The following is a 19,633-nucleotide window of genomic DNA, read 5'->3' as shown; positions in this document are numbered from 1 at the left end:
TCTAAGGCAAGTATAATTTTCATGTATTTTGATCTGTTAAATACTCATTTCGATCGTATTTTAATCATAAACTTTTTTAATTCTAAGAAAATTGTAAAATATCCTTAAAAATTGCAAAAATCGTGAAAAATTCGGATTATCTTGGTAAAGAAAATTTAGTGGACCATGATTGACGAAGATTTTCATGTAATTTAATCTGCTTGATCTGATTCTGCAATAAATTTGGCCCATTGTCCCCTCAAACATTCATAAAACTGCAAAAAACCGATAAAATAGCAGAAAATTGCTGCTGAAAAAATGGAAAAAAATCTTTTAAACATTATTAAATAAATTTCTTGTATTTTTCATTTCTAAAATACAAGATTAAGATCCAAGAATGTACACAAATTGGATTTTTAACGGTTTTTCGAAGGTATTGTACTGTTTCATTCTCAAATGATCTACGATGTGGGCACCTCGTCTTCCACCTTTTCCTTTATTTAGTAAAAATTTGCCATCGTGTTGGGATTTCAATTTCTTCGATGTGCAGACTTCATTTCATGGCATGATCGCTTGTACTCGCAATCAGGGCACCTCCTCGGGGTGACGGTGGGCAACAGAACCATCTGGCAGAGTCCCTGGGTTAACGGCGTATGTATGTGCCATCATGACAGGTACAAGTGATGAGTACTTTACGATGCAGGGATTCGGAAACCCAGTATCGGCGTCTGGTCAAGGTGACATAGGTGAAATTGATATTAGGTATCAAGAAAATTGGAATATCATCATGATGGCAGACTATTGCTGGACACTCAAAAGAGATCACTCAAAAGAGAATGTTTGAGGGGACAATGGGCCAAATTTATTGCAGAATAAGATCAAGCAGATTGAATTACATAAAAATCTTCATCAATCCAGGTCCACAAAATTTTTTATACCAAGATAATCCCAATTTTCTTTGATTTTAGCAATTTTTTATGATTTTTTACAATTTTTTTAGATCTAAAACGGTTTATGATTAAAGTACGATCAAAATTAGTATTTAACAGACCAAAATACATAAAAATTATGCTTGCCTTCGATCTCAAAATTTTTTTTCTTGCCAAAACATCGAATTTTCGCTATTTTTTGGGGTTTTTTGCAATTTACTCGAAATTGAAGGCTGGACGGCCTAGACTGACTTGAAATTCGTGTTCAGCGGGTCGAAAAACATGCCCGTAGATAGGTGGCGCCCAGTGTACAGACAACTTTTTTTTTGTGTGCCGGTGCGCGTACCGGTACGCGTACCAGCACACAAAATATTTAAATAATTATTTAAAAGTTAATTAATGTTTTCCGCTAGGTAATGTTTTTTCTTTATACCTCTACCGATTAATTTCAAAAACTAATCAGCTCTTAACATAAAAAAACCCCGTCAATCGCCTCGAGTCCGGTCAAAATCGATTGATTCGTTCGTGAATTATCGTTGACGAAAGAAAACCGAAAAAAGTGTTTTTTCGGAATTACTCCGAAATTTTACGTTGTATCAATTTGAACTTAAAGATTCTTCATGATGCTTAAGAAACTGTGTCGAATGCCACCAACCGCGTGAAAATCGGTTCATTCATTCAAAAGTTATTGCGATTTGAAAATTCAAAAAATAGTGTTTTATCAAACTTCTATCAACTTTTTGAGCTCGAAGAGCTCAAAAGCGTACAAAAGCTATTTTTTGAGCTCGGAGAGCTCAAAATTACACACAATTATTACCGAAATTACAGCTCATCAAAAAATAAACTAACATTTACAAAAAATTTGAGTCTCATCATTTTCCAACTAATGTATTTCTTCTTTATAGATGATGTAGACAGTATTGAAGCCGAAGAAAATGAAGCAGACGTAGATTCTTCATCTGACTCAGAAAATAATTCTATGTCACAAGAAATGTCTGAATCAGAAGAAGAATGCAATTCAGAAGACCATGAAGTAGCTGAGAATGAATCTTTTTCCATGGAAATGGAGAACGAATTAAAAAAAAATACTTCCTGCGCATATTCGTTGCGCGAGCCACACATTGTTCTTCACTGTGGCAATTGATATCTGCACCGAAAAAGGCCGAAAATGTTAAAAATATTCTTGGTAAAAGCCTCAAAAGGCCCGTTGTTACAAGATGGAATTCTTTATATGACTCGCTTATTCAGATATTTGGTTTAAAAGAAAAAATTTTGAACAACGTGCAAGCATTGGAAGTGACCAAACCGCTTGAAGAAGCAGACTTTAGGTAAAGTATACTTTTTTAAATTTTAAATCATACAAAAATGATAAATATCCCAAAAATTTTAACTACAGGATAATTTTTCAAGTGTTGTAAGATAATAGAAAATAATTTAAAGTAAATTTTTTTTGTAATTGATCAATCATAGATTTTTTACAAAAGAGCTAAGAATATTCTTAATTGTTAAATAATATTTGACAAGTTTTTTCTGAGCGAAAAAAGTCGTATTGAGAAATTTAAAGAGTTCTTTAAAGCGCTAAAATTCTTGTTTTCAGATCTTCAAGTAAAAATTTTTCATTTCTGTTCAAAGTCTGGTGTCTTTTCATAAAAAATAGAAGAAAAAAATAATAAACATAGAATTAGATGTAGAGTAACAGACTAAGTTGGTCATATGATGGTTTTATACAAATAATTTTTTTTCGAGTCCGTAAAGCAAAAAAAATGACAAAAAATTTTAAAATATTACATTGCGCTATCCTTCTAAATTGCATAAATTGCCATGAGATTGCAAAATCAAGTCAGGAACTGTGGTTCCTGAAGACTTTTTAATTAAATATAGTAAAGTTATGGATATATACACAGAAAAAAAAGTTATCTTGAGTCAAGTAATATTTACTTGATCCAAGTATATTCAACTGAAGATAAAATATATTCTTGAGTTAAGTAAATTTTTTTCTTGTATTGGTCAATCTTGGTTTAAGCAAATATTCCCTAGTTCCAACAGGCTTATCAACTTAAGTCAAGAAAAAAACCTCTTAATCCAAGTAAATCATTCTCTTGGTTTTTGAACTTGCTTGATGTACACACGGGCGCATCGAGGCCCGAGTAGGACAGCAGCCGCGCGGAAACCCATTTTCAACATTAAATAAAAATTATTGTTTATGGAACTAGAGTTCCGGGAGTCGAGACTTTTTTTCAGAAATTTCCTCCTCTTTAAGGATCTTTTTTCTGATTGTCGATATCACTTATAGTTATTGAGTTATTAACGCAACAAATTTCTAACCGTGTACTTTGTATGAGTCGAGCAAATACTTGTATATACATATATTTTTGTCACTACACACTTAACTGTAAAGCAGTAATATAATGGGAAATCAGCACGTTAAAAATTAATCAAAAATGTCTAATTAAATGAACACAAAAAATAAAAATCATGCATAAGGTTATTTTTTTAAATTTAATTCTTTATTAAAAAAATTTCGGTTTAATTCTAAAAAATCACGTCGCCAACGTAGGCGCCACTTTCTCAAACCAAGAGAAAGATTTACTTGGGATAAGTATATGACATTATTAGTTCAAGAATAAATTTTTTCAACTAAGATAGCAGAATAACTTGAAACAAGAAGTAAATTTTGAAAAAAATAATTTTTTTGAGTCAAGATGACTTTTTTTTCTGTGTAGCTTTAAAATGCTTTTCCAATTCCTTCATCCGATTTTTTCACGTACACTGATAGAAGGATTTGTTTATAGTTAAAAATATTTGTTAATATTTAACAAATCATTTATTAGAGACCACTTTTTAGTATTAAACAAATATTTCTTAGTATTTAAAATGAGTTGTTTGTATTTAATAAATCCAATATTAATTTATTAAATATTAATAAATCTTTTTAAATACTATGAAATATTTGTTAAGGACTAAAAAGTGCGGTCTCTAATAAATGATTTATTAAATATTAACAAATATTTTTAACTATTAACAAATCCTTCTATCAGTGTATACAGCTTATCCAATATCACTGAAAAATTTTAGAATCTGTTTGACTTCTCATGATGTTAATGTAATATATCTCTATAAAACGAAGAAAAGTTTTATGTATTACCTATTCGTCAGTTTCTTGACATTTCTTTAAGAAAAGCTAACACTAAAAAATATTGAGCTTTAGATCTAAAAACTAAAAATCCTGTACTTTAATTCTTTGTTTTTTTTTTCTTTTTTGTGACTTACGATTCTCCGAAAATTACAAAAAAATTTTGAACTCTTTTATCCTCCTCAAATTTTCAGGATACAATTATCAAATGAACTTTATTTTTTCTTTTCATTTATGTGTATTTGTTTTTTCAAGATTCATTGAAGAATATTGCCGCTGTCATCAACCTATCGCTCAAGCTATTGATGTTTTCCAAGGCGATCAAATTGCGTCATATGGATATCTGCTACCTACACTTATAATGACACGACGTAAACTAGTAGCTTGCAAAGATTTAAAATTCCATTACTGCTCGAAATTGATTTTAGGATTAATTGGAGCGATAGAAAAGCGTTTTGAGAATATTTTTGATGTTGTGGAAGAAGGAAAAACAGCAGCCGTAGCTGCAGCTTCTCATCCTTGTTTAAGCTGACATGGTTACCACTTTTAACTAAATATGCTCAAGATAATGTCATGAAGGCGATACAAGAAGCAATCAAGTGCTTTTCTGATAACCCTGTTGATCAGCCACAAGAATTGCAAGCAGGACCAATAGATGATTTCTTCGATTTTAGTGATCGATTTTCAACCATTTCATCTACTTCTGCTGCTTCTAGTACTTCTATACCTTCCAGTGTTTCTAATACATCTGGTTCTGCTGCTTCTAGTACTTCTACTGCTCCGAGTGTTACAAGACCATTTGGATCGACTGTTCCAGAAGTTAATTTCATAAAATTTACAGCTGAATCAAGAAAAGATTATCAAATTTTGAACTTTTACCCAATTGTGAGAGAAATTTTCTTGAAAACCAACACTATCCTACCGTCTTCGGCACCTGTTGAAAGACTTTTCAGCTATGCGACTATGTATGATCTTCCAAAATATAACAAATTAACTGATAAAAATTTTGAACTTAGAGTGATCATGAAATGTAATACAAGTGTTGCCAAAAAAAAAAGTGATTTAAAAAATTTTATTGTAAAAATTACCGTAAAAAATTATTGTAAAAATATTTGTTATAAAAATTGACATATGTTAAATATAATACTCAATTATTTCAAATTTTTTTTTTTTTTTTAATAACTGTCCACCTTTGTTTGTTTGAAAATGTCATTAATTCATAAGATATTCATTAAATTGCACTGTACTTTCTTGAATATTGACGTTCTTAAAGATATAAGCTCATCCAGATGATACACTTATCAAGATCTTTCATTTAGGTACCCACATGCATTTTTACATATTTTTCATATATATACATATATATATGATATAAATAAATATATGAAAAATTGATGTGAGTACTCAAATGAAAGGTTTTGATGAGTGTAACATCGGGATGAGCTTATATCTTTAAAAATGTCAATAGTTCACAAGATATTTGTTAAATTGCACTGTACTTTCTTAACTGTTGACATTTTTAAATATATAAGCTCATTCCGATGTTACACTCATCAAGAGCTTTCATTTAAGTACCCACATGCATTTTGATATATTTTTCATATATACATATAAATATATGAAAAATTGATTTGGGTACTCAAATGAATGGTCTTGATCAGTGTCATGTTGGGATGAGCTTATATCTTTAAAAATGTCAATAGTTCTCAACATACATGGTAGTTTCTTAATTATGTTAAATTGCACTGTACTTTCTTAACTATTGACATTTTTAAAGATATAAGCTCATCCCGATGTTACACTCATCAAGACCTTTCATTTGAGTACCCACATCAATTTTTTCATATATTTATATATATTATATATATGTATATATGAAAAATATGTCAAAATGCATGTGGGTACTCAAATGAAAGATCTCGATGAGTGTAACATCGGGATGAGCTTATATCTTTAAAAATGTCAATAGTTCTCAACATACATGGTAGTTTCTTAATTATGCTAAATTGCACTGTACTTTCTTAACTATTGACATTTTTAAAGATATAAGCTCGTCCCGATGTTACACCCATCAAAACCTTTCATTTGAGTACCCACATCAATTTTTTCATATATTTATATGTAATATATATAAGTGGCATGATGGCCGAGCGGGTTAAGTCATTATCCCGTTAGTTCGCTCGCACATCATGCCGTGAGGCGAGGGTTCGAGCCCCGACGGTTGTTCGAATAGTTCCTACACCAACCGTCGGGGGTCGCTCCGGTAGCCGAACTGTACTGGCATGGGTTTTCTTCTGTGGTTTCCCCATCGCCACTATTCCAACAATCGATAGAAAGGGGTGAGGAATAGGGTAAATACAGTACAGAAAGCACAAGTCGGTCCACAGCCGCGTGATAATAATAAAGAGTTAAGTATACAAATGTGCGAAAAATAAGGTTGATTATGTAGTGAAAATACAGGAGTGAAAAGAGGATGTGCCGGGGTCCAAAAAAGCGTTGAATAAACAAGGACAGTATAAAAACACAGGCCGGCGGCGCACTCGCGGAATGCGACAGCTACCATCTACCCAGCCTTGTAAAAACCAAGAACGGCATACAAGTAAAAATCTAAATAAATAAAATATATGTATATATGAAAAATATGTCAAAATGCATGAGGGTACTCAAATGAAAGATCTCGATGAGTGTAACATCAGGATGAGTTTCTATCTTTAAAAATGTCAATAGTTCTCAAGATAAAAGGTCATTTCTTAATTATGTATCTAAAGATAGAGTATTTTCGAATGCAGCCTAAATACTTATCATAATAAATTGAAATTCGGTGAGAATGATATGAAACCTTGAAAAAGCACTAATTCAAGTCAAGACCTTTGCAATGACACTATTTTTCACTAAAAAAAAACCGATTTGATCGTATGACTATCCTGGACCCAAAAATTTTCTTATTCTCTTAATAATGTAGATAATTATAATTAAAACAATAAGTTATTTAAAACGTTAAGTACTATTTGCGTAAATAATTAGGAATTGGAATAATTTAATTATTAAATTTTCTAATAACTAATAATTTAGATTTATAAATTATTAATTAGTCAAATATTTGATAATTGAAATGATTCAAATATAAATTGAATTAATAATTAGTAATAAAAAAAATTAAATTACTAATTATTTGAATAATTATTATTTTAAAGAATACAATAATTCCGTTTTCGAATATTAAAAATATTGAGAAATTAATGTCTTCATTATCCAAGTAACATAGAATATTTATTTTAATATTACTAATTATTAAACTACCAAAAAATGTAATAGATAAAAATATTAATTTTGTTAATAGTAAGTAATTAAAAATCTAAAATTATTTTTTTGCCGATCACTGAATATTACTATATTACAGGCAAATGTCAATGTTGCAGGAATATTTTTTGGAATATTGCATATATGGAAAATTGGGGCCATATTATTAAAATATGCCAAAAAAAGATTAGACAAGCTACCTAAATTCTTCGAGCTCAAAACACTCGGAGGCTATAAGTCAAAAATTCCTCGCACTTAAAACACTTTTTCATCAATGTACAAAAATTAAAATTGAACAAAATAATAATTAAAAAAAAATCATATTTTGACAGATATTCAAGAAGGTTATATTAATTTTTATTTTAATAATCTTTAAATACGCATTTTATAATTTTTAAATGAGTAACAACTATTTTTTTACTTTCAATCAAGGAAAAAAAAATAAAAAATACACTTCGCGGAGTAAATTACTTAATAGTGTAAATTGAATCCATCTAGGAGCGAATGTTATACTCCGGAGTATATCCAGGCCTGGATGAGGTAAGTCAACCGAAAATCATCTACTCCTCTCCGCTTCAATCCACTTCACTCCGCAAATTTTTTTAACAGCCGAGACCAGTGATTGCAGTTTCAATCGGCTTAGCGAAACGAATGGAAATTTTGAAAAAACGTTTTTAGAGATAATAGATAATTTAATAAACTATTTCACCACAAAGCGGTTTTTTCAAAAATTTCATTCGCTTCGTCAAACCAATCGAAACTGCAATTGCTCTGCTGTTAGGAGTGCGACAGAGATAGTTACGTTGAACTCCGTGAGAGCAAAGCGAGAAAAAGATGGTCTCGCCTGTTAAATGTAAAAGCGTATAACCAACCATAATCAATAGCTAAAAGATTAAGAAAACTTATTTTAAAAAATCCGTTTGTTTCTTTTATTTTTCTGTACAATCTAAATTGTTTGTATTATAATGAAATAAATGGCAAAATGTAAATTATCAGTTATTTGTTCATTTTTAGTTAATTTCATTACATTTTTTTAAATAAATTAACATTTTTAATTATAATACATTAGATTACAATGACTTCTAATGGAATTACTTACAGTTTTAGAGTTACTCTTTTTTCATTGAAGAATACAGATAATAAAATTAACATATTTAGGAATGATTCTCATCAGAAATAAAATATATCTGTACATACTATAAAATAATTTAGAAAAACCAATCATTAATTTTTGACTTGCATCACAAATACAAATATATTAATTTTTGTATACGTTTATTTTCAAATACGTTATATTTTCATTGTAGAAATAAAAATTTATTAATTTATTGAATGACACATTTAATATCCTATTATTAGTAATAACAATAACAATGATTATATTATTAATATAAATCGCATTAGCATCTACTGTAATATGGGCAATAATGTATCAAGTGAATATATCATACATACTTTTCTCTTTTTGTACAAAAAATCAATAGAAATATACAACGATTTATTTTAGCACCATCCTTTAGATGTTTTGAGTGAATCCTTAAAATTATCCAATATATTTCATTTTTAGGAATGGCTCTTAAAACATGACAAATTAGCATATTGTCATTTCAGTAGAAGATTTAGAATACAAATTCTTGACAAAAACGATGAATTATATTGGCATTACACAATTGAAAATCATTGATTGCTTACTATTGTTTTGAATAATCAAAATTGAGCATTATTTATAGATGTAGAGATTAGAAATAAGTTCAGAAGGAATTATTCTTTTTATGACAACATTACTGTGATTTTTTTATTACAATTTAGAAAACATGCTCAAAAAAGGATTGCTTATTTTTGATAAGTTAAAATTAATATTCTGTAATTTGATTAGGTATGGTTCACGAAAATATTCTCTTTCTTCAAATGAAAGATAAATGCATACAATATTTAGTTTCCTTCGTCACAAGTTAATGAAAAATACTTTGAATTTTCGATCAAAAATTCTCTCGAATTAGTCAATGATCTAGGCAATTGATGTGAAAAAGACAATATGTTTAAGATGAGGCTATTCATAAATAAAAAAGTTCTGATAAAGCCATACTTTTTGAATAGTAGAGCTTTTCAGTTGTACCAAGTCAATATGAGAGCTTTATTGAAAATATCAAGGCTTTTTTACGTACGAATAGAAGTGTCCAAAAATTTAATTTAGTTTTTATTTAATTGGAGTAATTATATTGATATTATAATTAGTTGGCGATGAAAATTAATTTTCCAAGTATAATCTTTTGAAATAATTCAAAAACGTTAAATAATACTTATTTTGCGATTTCTCATTAATAAAAATTAAAGATCCCTTAGGAAAAATTCATAATTAAACTTAACTAGTATTAGTACTCAAAATTAAATTTTGAGATGAAATTCATATTTTTTTTTCGTTATTATATTTTCTCATTGGAGATATAATAAAATGAAAATAAATATTGATTATAATCAGTATTGAACAATAATTATTGATTATAATACATACAAAATACTAAATAATTTTAAATCGATTATTATCAGAGTCATCAATACCTTATAATTGTCAATCAAAAACGTTGGTTATTTCAAAACTACAAATTTAAACAATTTTCTTCGATTCATTAAAATGAAATAAAAATAAAATTATATATATTACATTATAAAACAAAATCGAAAATCAAAATGATATTATTGTTTTTTATCTTTTTCTATTGATTTTTTGTACAAAGTTCGCTTGAACGAATTACGGAATAAATTTAATATAAAAAGTTACTTTTTATCTTTTTTTGAAATGAAAAAATTGATTCCAGACACACTGACTATTTTATGCATTTTTAAAGTACCAAAGTAAAATAATAGTAAATCTTAAGATGTTTGCCAAACAATTATTCCAATCAAAATAGAAACAGCCACAGCCCCAATTATTACTAATACACACTTCTTTTTCCGCAACTTATTTTGGTAAGTTGCTGCTGTCCTCAATTGTTGAGCGCCTTCATGCACAAATACTTCTGTTCTTTCTACTGATGCTTCGATTGAATCAATTACAACCCCTTGATCATGTACCAGAGCTCCTAAATCTTTGAATATTTGATTTACATCACTAATATCACTCTGGAAAAAAATAATATTTAAATTGTTATCATTTATGTGTATAAAAAATTATTATTTTAAAATTCAAAGTTAACTATTTATTTTTTAACAGTTAAAAGATAATTGATAATAAATAAATAAATAAATAAAATAAATACTGAGCAGAAACATTATAACGCCATTATACCGCATGTTTGCGATGCATAACAATACCTCACGTATATTATGTAGTGAATGCAGTAAGTGGATTTATGTAAAATGTAGTGATTTAGATAAAGTTGAATGCAATAAAATTGACTACAGTATCAAAAAAAAAAATTTTAATAGATGCGTAAGTAAAGTTAATATGACAGCTGATAATAATTTGTTGGTCAATCAAGATGATTATTACAGATTAAAAGTATAAAATCTCCTTTGAACTAATATTATCCAACAAAAAAGTTCTTTTAATTAAATGTACGCTTAACTAAATGATAAAATCAAAATTGAAAAATTTTTGAGGAAATACGTTATATTCCACACAATAAAATCTACGAAAAACTAACTTTTGAACAGTCTTTGCGATTAATTGGTTGAGTTGATTAACGAACATTACCCATAAACTTTTTTGGGGATACATATACGACATATATACTCAACAATAAATAATTAGTAAAGATATAGAGAGCAAAGTATGAATAAATAAATCTACCTCCAGTCGACGTATACTGGCTTCTTGTTCTTCAAGCATACGTAAATTTTGTTCATCTTGTAAGTTCTGTTGTTGTATCTGTTTTTGTGTTCTGCTATCTTGTAGCTCAATTAATGTTTCTTGTTTTTTCTCGCCAAATGGTACAACACCAGCATTAACTTTAGCTTTTCGAACCATTTCTTTTTCTTTGGCTGCTGCTTGTCTCTGAACACTTTGAAAACTGTTTAAAGCAGACATAAATTCGTCTTGGAGCCTTTCTGTTTGCATACGCATTTTTCGACGCGTTTGATCTCCAGGACTATTTGATGATGAATTACTGACAATCGCTGCCAGATCTCTTAGATGTACATTCGTGTCTTTAGCCAGTTGCTGTGTATAATGTTGAATTTGATGCCTAAAATTATAATTGAAATTATTATTATTATTATTATCATCATTTGTTATACTAGCTTATAAAAAGATTGTCTATTAAAGATAGAAATTTGATTTTAAAAATTTATAAATGGTATATCATAATATAAAGCAGATTAAAATTACAAAGTAATAAAATCGGTATTGATAAAAAATGGTATCAGCAAACTCTATTGAAAATATTTAAAAAGAATTTTTCCGAAGATGTAGATAATATTTAGGTATAATGATAGGAATTTCAGTTTTAAGTCTCCATGACATGAAAATTTGAACAAAAAAAGTGTTCAAAGGTATCTAGAATCCAGTCATGACAGTTTTAGTAATTGTAATAACAATATAGTATATTTACAAACCTAGGACAGGAAAGTAAGAAATGTCTCAGATCACATGCAATTGTTAACCGAGGCGAAGCCGAGGTCGAGAAACATGTTATCTGAGACATTTTTTACTTTCCTGTCCTAGGTGAATGATATAGTATTTATATACTATTTCACTTCGTTTGTATTGATTTTTTCATTTTACAATGATTGGATAATTACAGTTGATTTCGAAGCTCCTGTGAATCTGTCGATCCTCCCAACTGGTTGACCATCTTTTGCATTGATGACACTAGTGAAAAAAATGAGATATTAAATAAATTTGCTAAATTGTAATAAAAAAAAATTAGTACCATTTTGAGAAATTTTAAGGATTGATGTCCCAACTGTTTGTGAAAGTCTTTCAAAATCTTGCTCTCTTACTGGCCCACCATTGTGATATGAAGAAAATCCAATATCCATTTTTACACTTTACTTTTGTTCAATTCAACCTGTAAAATAAAGAGCTCAGTCTCAGTAATTGATCTTTGTTTATGCTTGTAAACTTGATTCCTTGATTCGTATTATTAATTAATTGACAATCAAAAATATTTTATTTTTAAATGCCATTTTATATCAACATTAAGCACATTCATTAAGATTAATCCATAAAATAACAATAGTTTTTAAAATTCTGTAAATTAAAAAAATTATTGAAATTAATTTTAGAATTTAGAGTATTAAAAAAAATTAGCAAAATAAGATTTGTAGTTAATACGTCACCTACTGTCAAAGAACTTATCAAACGTGATGCAAGGTGAGTCACAAACAAACTATACAATCGTTATTTAAAATAAACTGTAATGCAAATATTGGATTAAAATTTGCTACACTTGTAAAACGTTCGGACGATGTTAATCACTTTTAGTTGACAATGAATTATTAAAATTATTACAATATAATCGATGAGAAATGGTCATTGAAAATTTACATGAGAGCTGTCATTCTCTCGTCTCGCCTCCGTTTAGTATTGTAATGTCTTGTTGTGTTATCTTACTAATTCTGAATTCGACCAAAGAGAACTTGGTGGCGTTCTATTCGTGTTTTAATAAAGTGCGCGTTTATTTAAACGCATGCGATACATTTTTAATTTGTTCTAAATAGATTTATAAATTAATTAATTTATTTATTTATTCAGAATCATATCAAATATCTATCATTGAAAAAGAAAAGTTTACGCGAGTCTATTAAAACAACTCGTGAGCCTAAAATTCCTTAACTATTTTCATTAGATAAGTATTTTAAAAACCTCATTTTAAATCACCTTTTTCAGAGTAGGTGTCGTTTACGCATATCCCGATGATACATACAGTCGGCTACATGTATTTCTCCCGTACACGATGACAAACGTACACGAAAACATCTCTATGTAAAGAGCACCATGTTAGACATTTCTATTGAATATATTTCTAGGGAATATTTGTATGGGAAAAATTTGTCTATTTGACAATAATTATAAGCAAGAATAAGTCCATGTACAATAAATCTAATCGTGATTAAGTCTGTTAAAAAATATTTCAGGTTCAAAATAAATCCATGCATCAACATCTCTATGTAAAATAAGTATATGTAAATTTACTATAGTATCTGTAATAAAGTCACATGCACTGTGAGTGTGTGACGCTGAGCTTTGAAATTAAAATTTAATTAAATGCTTTTTAATTTTCAAAAAAAAAAAAAAAAAAAATTAAGTGTAGTAATTTATTATGAAATTTCTCTATCATTTTATTTTCAAATTAATCGATTCTGTACGACTGAAAATCTCCGTCAAATAATTCAAATTGGATCAAAATTATTTAAATTTATTAATAAATATACTGTTGTATGGCCCCAAATTGGCTATTCGCTCAGTGCGAAGCCATGGTGGGGAGAAACTGATTTACCGTCAGCGCTACCCGTGGCTATATCCGATACTACGGGGGGCTGTTTTTATGTTTCGAGTTAGCTATATATACAAGTGAATTGTTATTTAAAATTTATTTAAATAACATAACATAAAATGAGTCACAAAAGTTGTTGTGTTGTTAGTTGTAAGAATACAGGTAGAAAAAGTGCTTGTCATTTTTATAAATTTCCAACAGCAAGTTGGAAAATAAATCAAAGGAAAAAATGGATAGCCGCTGAGGAGACAAAAGTAAGTAGAATCATAACCTTACTATCGGTAATAATAAAAATCTTGAAAGGAGTAAAACTTAAAAAAATAGTAAGTTTAGAAAATGCTAGGAAATATTATTATTAATTAAAAAAAAAATTTTTTTTAAACATTTATAAATTTAGCATAATTAATAATTATTAATTATATATTAAAAAATAAGATTGAATTTTTTTTATTATAAACTTTTCATTTATTATTTAAGATTCATTTACTCTTTTGCTACTTATTATATTAAACTAAAAGATTATCCATACCAATGATCATAAATTTTAAATATTAAATATTAAAAATTTTCAATTTTCCTTGCAGTATTGATGGCTCATTGTGGACTCCAAAGGCACATGATTATATTTGTAGTGATCATTTTATTGGAGGCCAAAAGTCTGACATAGAATCGAGTCCCAGCTACATTCCTACTAAATTTCCTACAGTTTATAAATCTCAAAAAGTTAATGAGTTAATGGTCACGAATAGGTGAGTAATAATATATTGAAATTAACATAATTTAAAAACTAAAAAGGAGAGTATTACTATAAATTTTAGATATTATTTTATAAATAAATACTGTCGCTATTAAAATTTGTGATTATCAGCAATCAAATAATATGAACTTTTGTGTAATAAATTTTTCAGATTTAAGCGCTTAATGGACCGCCGGCAGAACAAAAATGCATCTTCAGCACTCAATCCTGAGCCTGAAGTTAATGAATTGCAAGAAATGATTACTGAAGATCCGCCGACAGTAACTCATTTGAGAGTTGATCAAGAGTGTCAAGTTAACTAGCTTTAAAGTCAAGTTAACTAGTCAAGTTAAATAGCTTTCGTTATTCTTGCGAAACTCTTCTACCTCTCGGACATGTTCAGCAAGAACCAGCTTTTTTCCTTTTACCAATGTCTGTGGCTGGAACTGAATTTCGTGGGTTATTGATTGAAATCCCGTTTTTATTATGGTTTCCATTTTAAATCCAAATCTAAAAATAAAAATGATAAATTTAATCGATTAAAAATTTTTCCCAGCTTTATTATTGAATTGTAATATGTTAATTTTAGTTAGCAAACATAATTTATTTTTTTTGTACTCTAAAACAATCAGCACTTTTAATTTGTAGAATTTTGAAACAATAAAATATTTTGGTAATTTCGTTTAATCTAAATTTACTTATAAAAAAAAATAATTAAATGTTTATTCAAGTTTTCTTATAATTTTTCTCTATTTTCTTTTTATTTGAATTCAGTCTGATTTCAGTTAACCTATTTTTATGTGTGCTAACTTCTATGCTACTTTTTCGGTATTAAATATACTTACATTTCACTTTTTAATGCACAAGAACACTTTACATTAACAAATATTTATTATAAATATTTCCTTTAATTAAAAAAACATTTTTTTATTTATCATTCGATATTATTATTTCTGACAGCCATTCAATATATAATAAATATATTACAATAGCCCCCTGTAGTTCAAACGTGCCATGGCGCTGAAGTCGCGCACAGAGCGAATAAGGTTCCCATCGTGCACTATGGTGGCTGCAAGTCGATAATTATAAGGGTGTAAAAAATACACGGGTTGAAAGATGTTAACTTTAAAAATGTGAGACTATCATTGGTCTGAAATAGTCTGGATTGTTCTAGAAATTTCTGGAATGATCTAGAAATTTCTAGAAAGATCTGGAAAGTTTTAAAACCTACGTTTAGATTCTGATCGAATGAGAATGTTCTAGAAAATTCGAAAATGATCTGGGAAGTTCTAAAATCTACGTTTGTATTCTGATCGAATGAGAATGTTCTAGAAAATTCTAGAATGATCTGGGAAATCCCAAAATAATATGGGAAGCTACAAAATCGAAGTTTAGATTCTGATCGAATAAGAATGATCTAGAAAATTCTAGAATGATCCAGAAATGTCTAGAATGATCTGGGAAATTCTAGAATGATATGGGGAGTTTTAAAATCTACGTTTAGATTCTGATCAAATGAGAATGTTCTAGAAAATTCCAAAATGATCTAGAAATTTCTAGAATAACCTAAGAAGTTTTAAAATGATATAGGAAGTTCTAAAATCTATACGTTTAGATTCTGATCAAATGAGAATGTTCTAGAAGTTTCTAAAATGATTTAGGAAGTTATAAAATCTAAGTTTGGATTCTGATTGCATGAGATAGTTCTAGAAAATTCTAGAGTGCTCTTAGTATTTCTAAAATGATTTGGGAAGTTCTAAAATCTACGTTTAGATTCTGATCAAATGAGAATGTGCTAGAAAATTCTAGAATGATCTGAGAAGTTTTAAAATGATATGGGAAGTTTTAAAATTTACATTTAGATTCTGATCTGGGAAGTTTTAAAATGATTTGGGAAGTTGTAAAATCTACGTTTAGATTATGATCAAATGAGAATGTTCTGGGAGATTTAAAAATGATCGGAGAAATTCTAAAATCTACGTTTAGATTTTGATCGAATAAGAATTTTCTAAAAAATTCTAGAATGATCTAGACATTTCTAGAATGATCTGGGAAATTCTAGAATGATTTGGGAAGTTCTAAAATCTACGTTTAGATTCTGATCAAATGAGAATGTTCTAAAAAATTCTAAATTGATCTGGGAAGTTCTAAAATTTACGTTTAGATTCTGATTGAATGAGAGTGATTTAGAAAATTCTAGAATGATCTAGAATAACTCCAAGTAAAGTAGAAAACTTCAAAGTGTATTCTTATCGGTCGAAAATATGCTGGATTGTTTTCGTAACTTTTAAAACATCCCAAAAAATTTTCTAATATCGACAAATAACTGCTCTATTAAAAATGACCCAGCGAAGCGGGTGTTCACAGCTAGTATCATAAAAAAAAACAAAATCGCTGATAAAAAAAAATAGGTGGCGTCTTTATAATTATAATTCCCCGGGAAAAAATGATCAGGACTGATCAGACCTGTTCATATATGATCAGGCCTGATCAGACCTGTCCATGCCTGTTCATGTCTGAACCGTTAAATACGCTCAGACCTGATCAGACCTGTCCATGCCTGTTCATGTCTGAAGTGTTAAATACGCCCAGACCTGATCAAGCCTGTTCATGTCTGTTCATGCCTGTTCATATCTGAAGTATTAAATACGCTCAGACCTGATCAAGCCTATTCATGTCTGAACCGTTGAATACACTCAGACCTGTCCATGCCTGTTCATGTCTGAAGTGTTAAATACGCTCAGACCTGATCAAGCCTGTTCATGTTTGTTCATGTCTGAAGCACTAAATACGCTCAGACCTGATCAGATCTGATCAGACCTGTCCATGCCTGTTCATGTCTGAAGCGTTAAATACGCTCAAACCTGATCAGACCTGTCCATGTCTGATCTATAGCCTACACTGATAGAAGGATTTCTTAGTATTTAAGAAGATTTCTTTGTATTTAAGAAATCATTTCTTAAACATCATTTTTTAGTATTGAAAAAATATTTCTTAATATTTAAGAAATATTTCGTAGTGTTTAAAAAATATATATATTTCTTAGTATTTAAGAAATATTTCTTAAATACAAAGAAATATTTTTTAAATACTAAGAAATTATGTTTAAGAAATGATTTCTTAAATACAAAGAAATCTTCTTAAATGTTAAGAAATCCTTCTATCAGTGTAAAATAGATAAGGATTAAAATTCCATATATCAGCTGACAAGAACTGTTCATGCATGATTTGCCCTCTTAAATGATATTTTAAGTCTGGAAGAAAAATTTTATCGAACTATAGGCTGCAGTTCTATTTTTAAAATTAATTTGTTCCGTATGACGTATCAGTTTCTATCCCCTTATAAATTTTAAATGTACAACTTTCATCAAATTTCGGCTTATGTAAGCATGTACTTTTTATTTTTCCATACCAAAACGATGATTTTTAACGATGAATTTTGACGCAATGACATAAAATTTTTTACTGTGTTCCATTGAATACGCGAAAAATAAGATTATTTAGTAAAAGTTTGAGTTTGATAGCGTGAAAATACCAAAATATATCAGTTGATATCGATAGGCGAAAAGTCCTTTCAAGGTGTCTGCTATTATCTTAAGCTACGCCTTGGTCCATTGCAGTAGTGTCAAAGGCTGCTAAATTGTAAAACACACAAATAATTCTTCATTTTCTATACGTTTTAATTAAAAAAAACTTCAATTTTAAAAGAAAACAATAAAATTATAATTACGGAATAAACCTTGAAGAAAATTTTTTTTTACTTTACATAGAACCATATGTTAATGGAGCGAAAAAAATACATAGCCGTCCCAAATAAATCACTTTCATATACACAGTAAAAAATTTTGCGTCATTGCGTCAAAAACCTTAGTGTTAAACTTTTTGTGTTAAAAATTTTTATGTTAAATATTTAACACATTTTTGTGTTGATTTAACAGAATAAATGTTAAATTTACACATAAAAATGTTAAATATTTAACACAAAACTTTTTGACGCAATGACGCGAAATTTTTTACTGTGTATAATTAATTATTAATAATTAATAAATTAAGTATAGAACTCCGTTAACTATAAGGATAAGTCATGTATAAAATTTAAATTACTTAAAGTAGTTTGAAAGGTACATTAGGGTTAAGATAAGTCATTGGGTCAACAGGTAAAGTATCAGTCTGAAGAGCGCAACGTACATGGTTCGAATTCCCGTCGGCACCAATCTTTTTTTTTTTCTTTTATGGACCTGATCGAGTCAGACATGAACAGATCTGATCAGACATGAACATGCCTGGCCAGGTCTGATCAGACCCGGTCATTTTTCATATCTGATCAGACCTGAAGACTCATGCCTGTTCATATCTGATCATTTTTTCCCGGGTCCCGATAAAAAATAAGACGCCACCTATTTTTATCAACGATTTTGTTTTGTTTTATGATATGTATCATCGGGATATGTATCATTGCACATATGCATCATTGGGTTTATGTGTGATCGAAATTTGAATAATTGGGATATGTATCATCGGGATATGGGTAAAAGATACCCGCTCCGTTTTTCATCTATTCAAATCAAATTTTTTTTAATAATAAATGAAGTATTTAAACCAACCATATTAAATATTTTTAATCAAATTAATGATTGTTACTTTTGAAATAATAAATGTCAATTATCAGCAGATAAATTTAAACTGGATCTCATATTGAGAGGTAATTTTAGACATCGATGTAACTGTTTAAACTAATTTTTATTTTATTAGTTTATTTTAAAAATATTAAAAATAATTTGAATTATAGATAATAATATAAATATTTTTATATATACTTGACTTATTATATTTTGATGAATATATTAATAACAATGACTTATATGCATTATGGGTAATAATAATTGGTACAACAGCATGTCACTAATTAGATCAGATAATTTTCTATGTCAATAATTAGTGAATCCAGGTTAATAACTATCAATTGAAATTAATTACTAAATTTGAAATATTACTATAAAAAAAACAAATATGAATTCACTATATAGTCAAAAAACTAACTAATACATTGTTAAAAAAAAAATCAACAACCTTAACTCTAAAAATGTTTAAAAAATATTAATCTTAGCCATATCTTTTA

The 19,633-nt window shown here is 28.5% G+C and overlaps 1 protein-coding gene, 3 long non-coding RNA genes and 1 pseudogene across 6 annotated transcripts; 3 read left to right on the top strand and 2 right to left on the bottom strand.

Moving 5' to 3' along the window:
- Positions 1-646: 646 nt before the first annotated feature.
- LOC123267870 lies at positions 647-5,124 on the top strand (annotated as a pseudogene).
- Positions 5,125-6,374: 1,250 nt separating this feature from the next.
- On the top strand, positions 6,375-7,992 carry LOC123267136. The gene is made up of 3 exons (XR_006509978.1): positions 6,375-6,640; positions 7,442-7,685; positions 7,774-7,992. It is a non-coding gene; the product is annotated as an uncharacterized LOC123267136 (long non-coding RNA).
- A 2,191-nt stretch (positions 7,993-10,183) lies between these two features.
- LOC123267084 (syntaxin-7) lies at positions 10,184-12,881 on the bottom strand. 3 transcript variants are annotated; one of them, XM_044731576.1, is made up of 5 exons: positions 12,622-12,881; positions 12,213-12,350; positions 12,082-12,151; positions 11,132-11,525; positions 10,184-10,461 (listed from the first exon to the last, which is right to left on the bottom strand). In XM_044731576.1, exons 2-5 carry the CDS (start codon positions 12,319-12,321, stop codon positions 10,213-10,215), a joined length of 822 nt encoding a protein of 273 aa, XP_044587511.1. In that variant the 5' UTR covers positions 12,322-12,350; positions 12,622-12,881; the 3' UTR covers positions 10,184-10,212. The 3 variants fall into 3 exon arrangements, with proteins under 3 accessions (XP_044587511.1, XP_044587510.1, XP_044587512.1); XM_044731575.1 differs by having other exon boundaries at positions 12,626-12,881; XM_044731577.1 differs by having other exon boundaries at positions 12,794-12,856.
- Positions 12,882-13,751: 870 nt separating this feature from the next.
- On the top strand, positions 13,752-14,828 carry LOC123266715. The gene is made up of 3 exons (XR_006509842.1): positions 13,752-14,032; positions 14,363-14,527; positions 14,687-14,828. It is a non-coding gene; the product is annotated as an uncharacterized LOC123266715 (long non-coding RNA).
- Positions 14,829-14,936: 108 nt separating this feature from the next.
- LOC123266716 lies at positions 14,937-15,746 on the bottom strand. The gene is made up of 2 exons (XR_006509843.1): positions 15,360-15,746; positions 14,937-15,024 (listed from the first exon to the last, which is right to left on the bottom strand). It is a non-coding gene; the product is annotated as an uncharacterized LOC123266716 (long non-coding RNA).
- Positions 15,747-19,633: the final 3,887 nt, after the last annotated feature.

This window comes from Cotesia glomerata, linkage group LG6, assembly GCF_020080835.1.
Source record: "Cotesia glomerata isolate CgM1 linkage group LG6, MPM_Cglom_v2.3, whole genome shotgun sequence".
Lineage (NCBI taxonomy): Eukaryota > Metazoa > Arthropoda > Insecta > Hymenoptera > Braconidae > Cotesia > Cotesia glomerata.
The sequence above is the reverse complement of the archived record's forward strand: the minus strand, read 5'-3'. Positions and strand labels throughout refer to the sequence as shown.

What these genes read in the sequence shown, in the direction of transcription:
- LOC123267084 (XM_044731576.1), bottom strand. Translation starts at nt 12,321, where the DNA reads ATGGATATTGGATTTTCTTCATATCACAATGGTGGGCCAGTAAGAGAG. An exon ending in CCTTAAAATTTCTCAAAATG is followed by an intron (nt 12,152 to 12,212) that starts GTACTAATTTTT and finishes TTTTTTCACTAG; the next exon opens with TGTCATCAATGCAAAAGATG. An exon ending in CAGGAGCTTCGAAATCAACT is followed by an intron (nt 11,526 to 12,081) that starts GTAATTATCCAA and finishes TTATAATTTTAG; the next exon opens with GCATCAAATTCAACATTATA.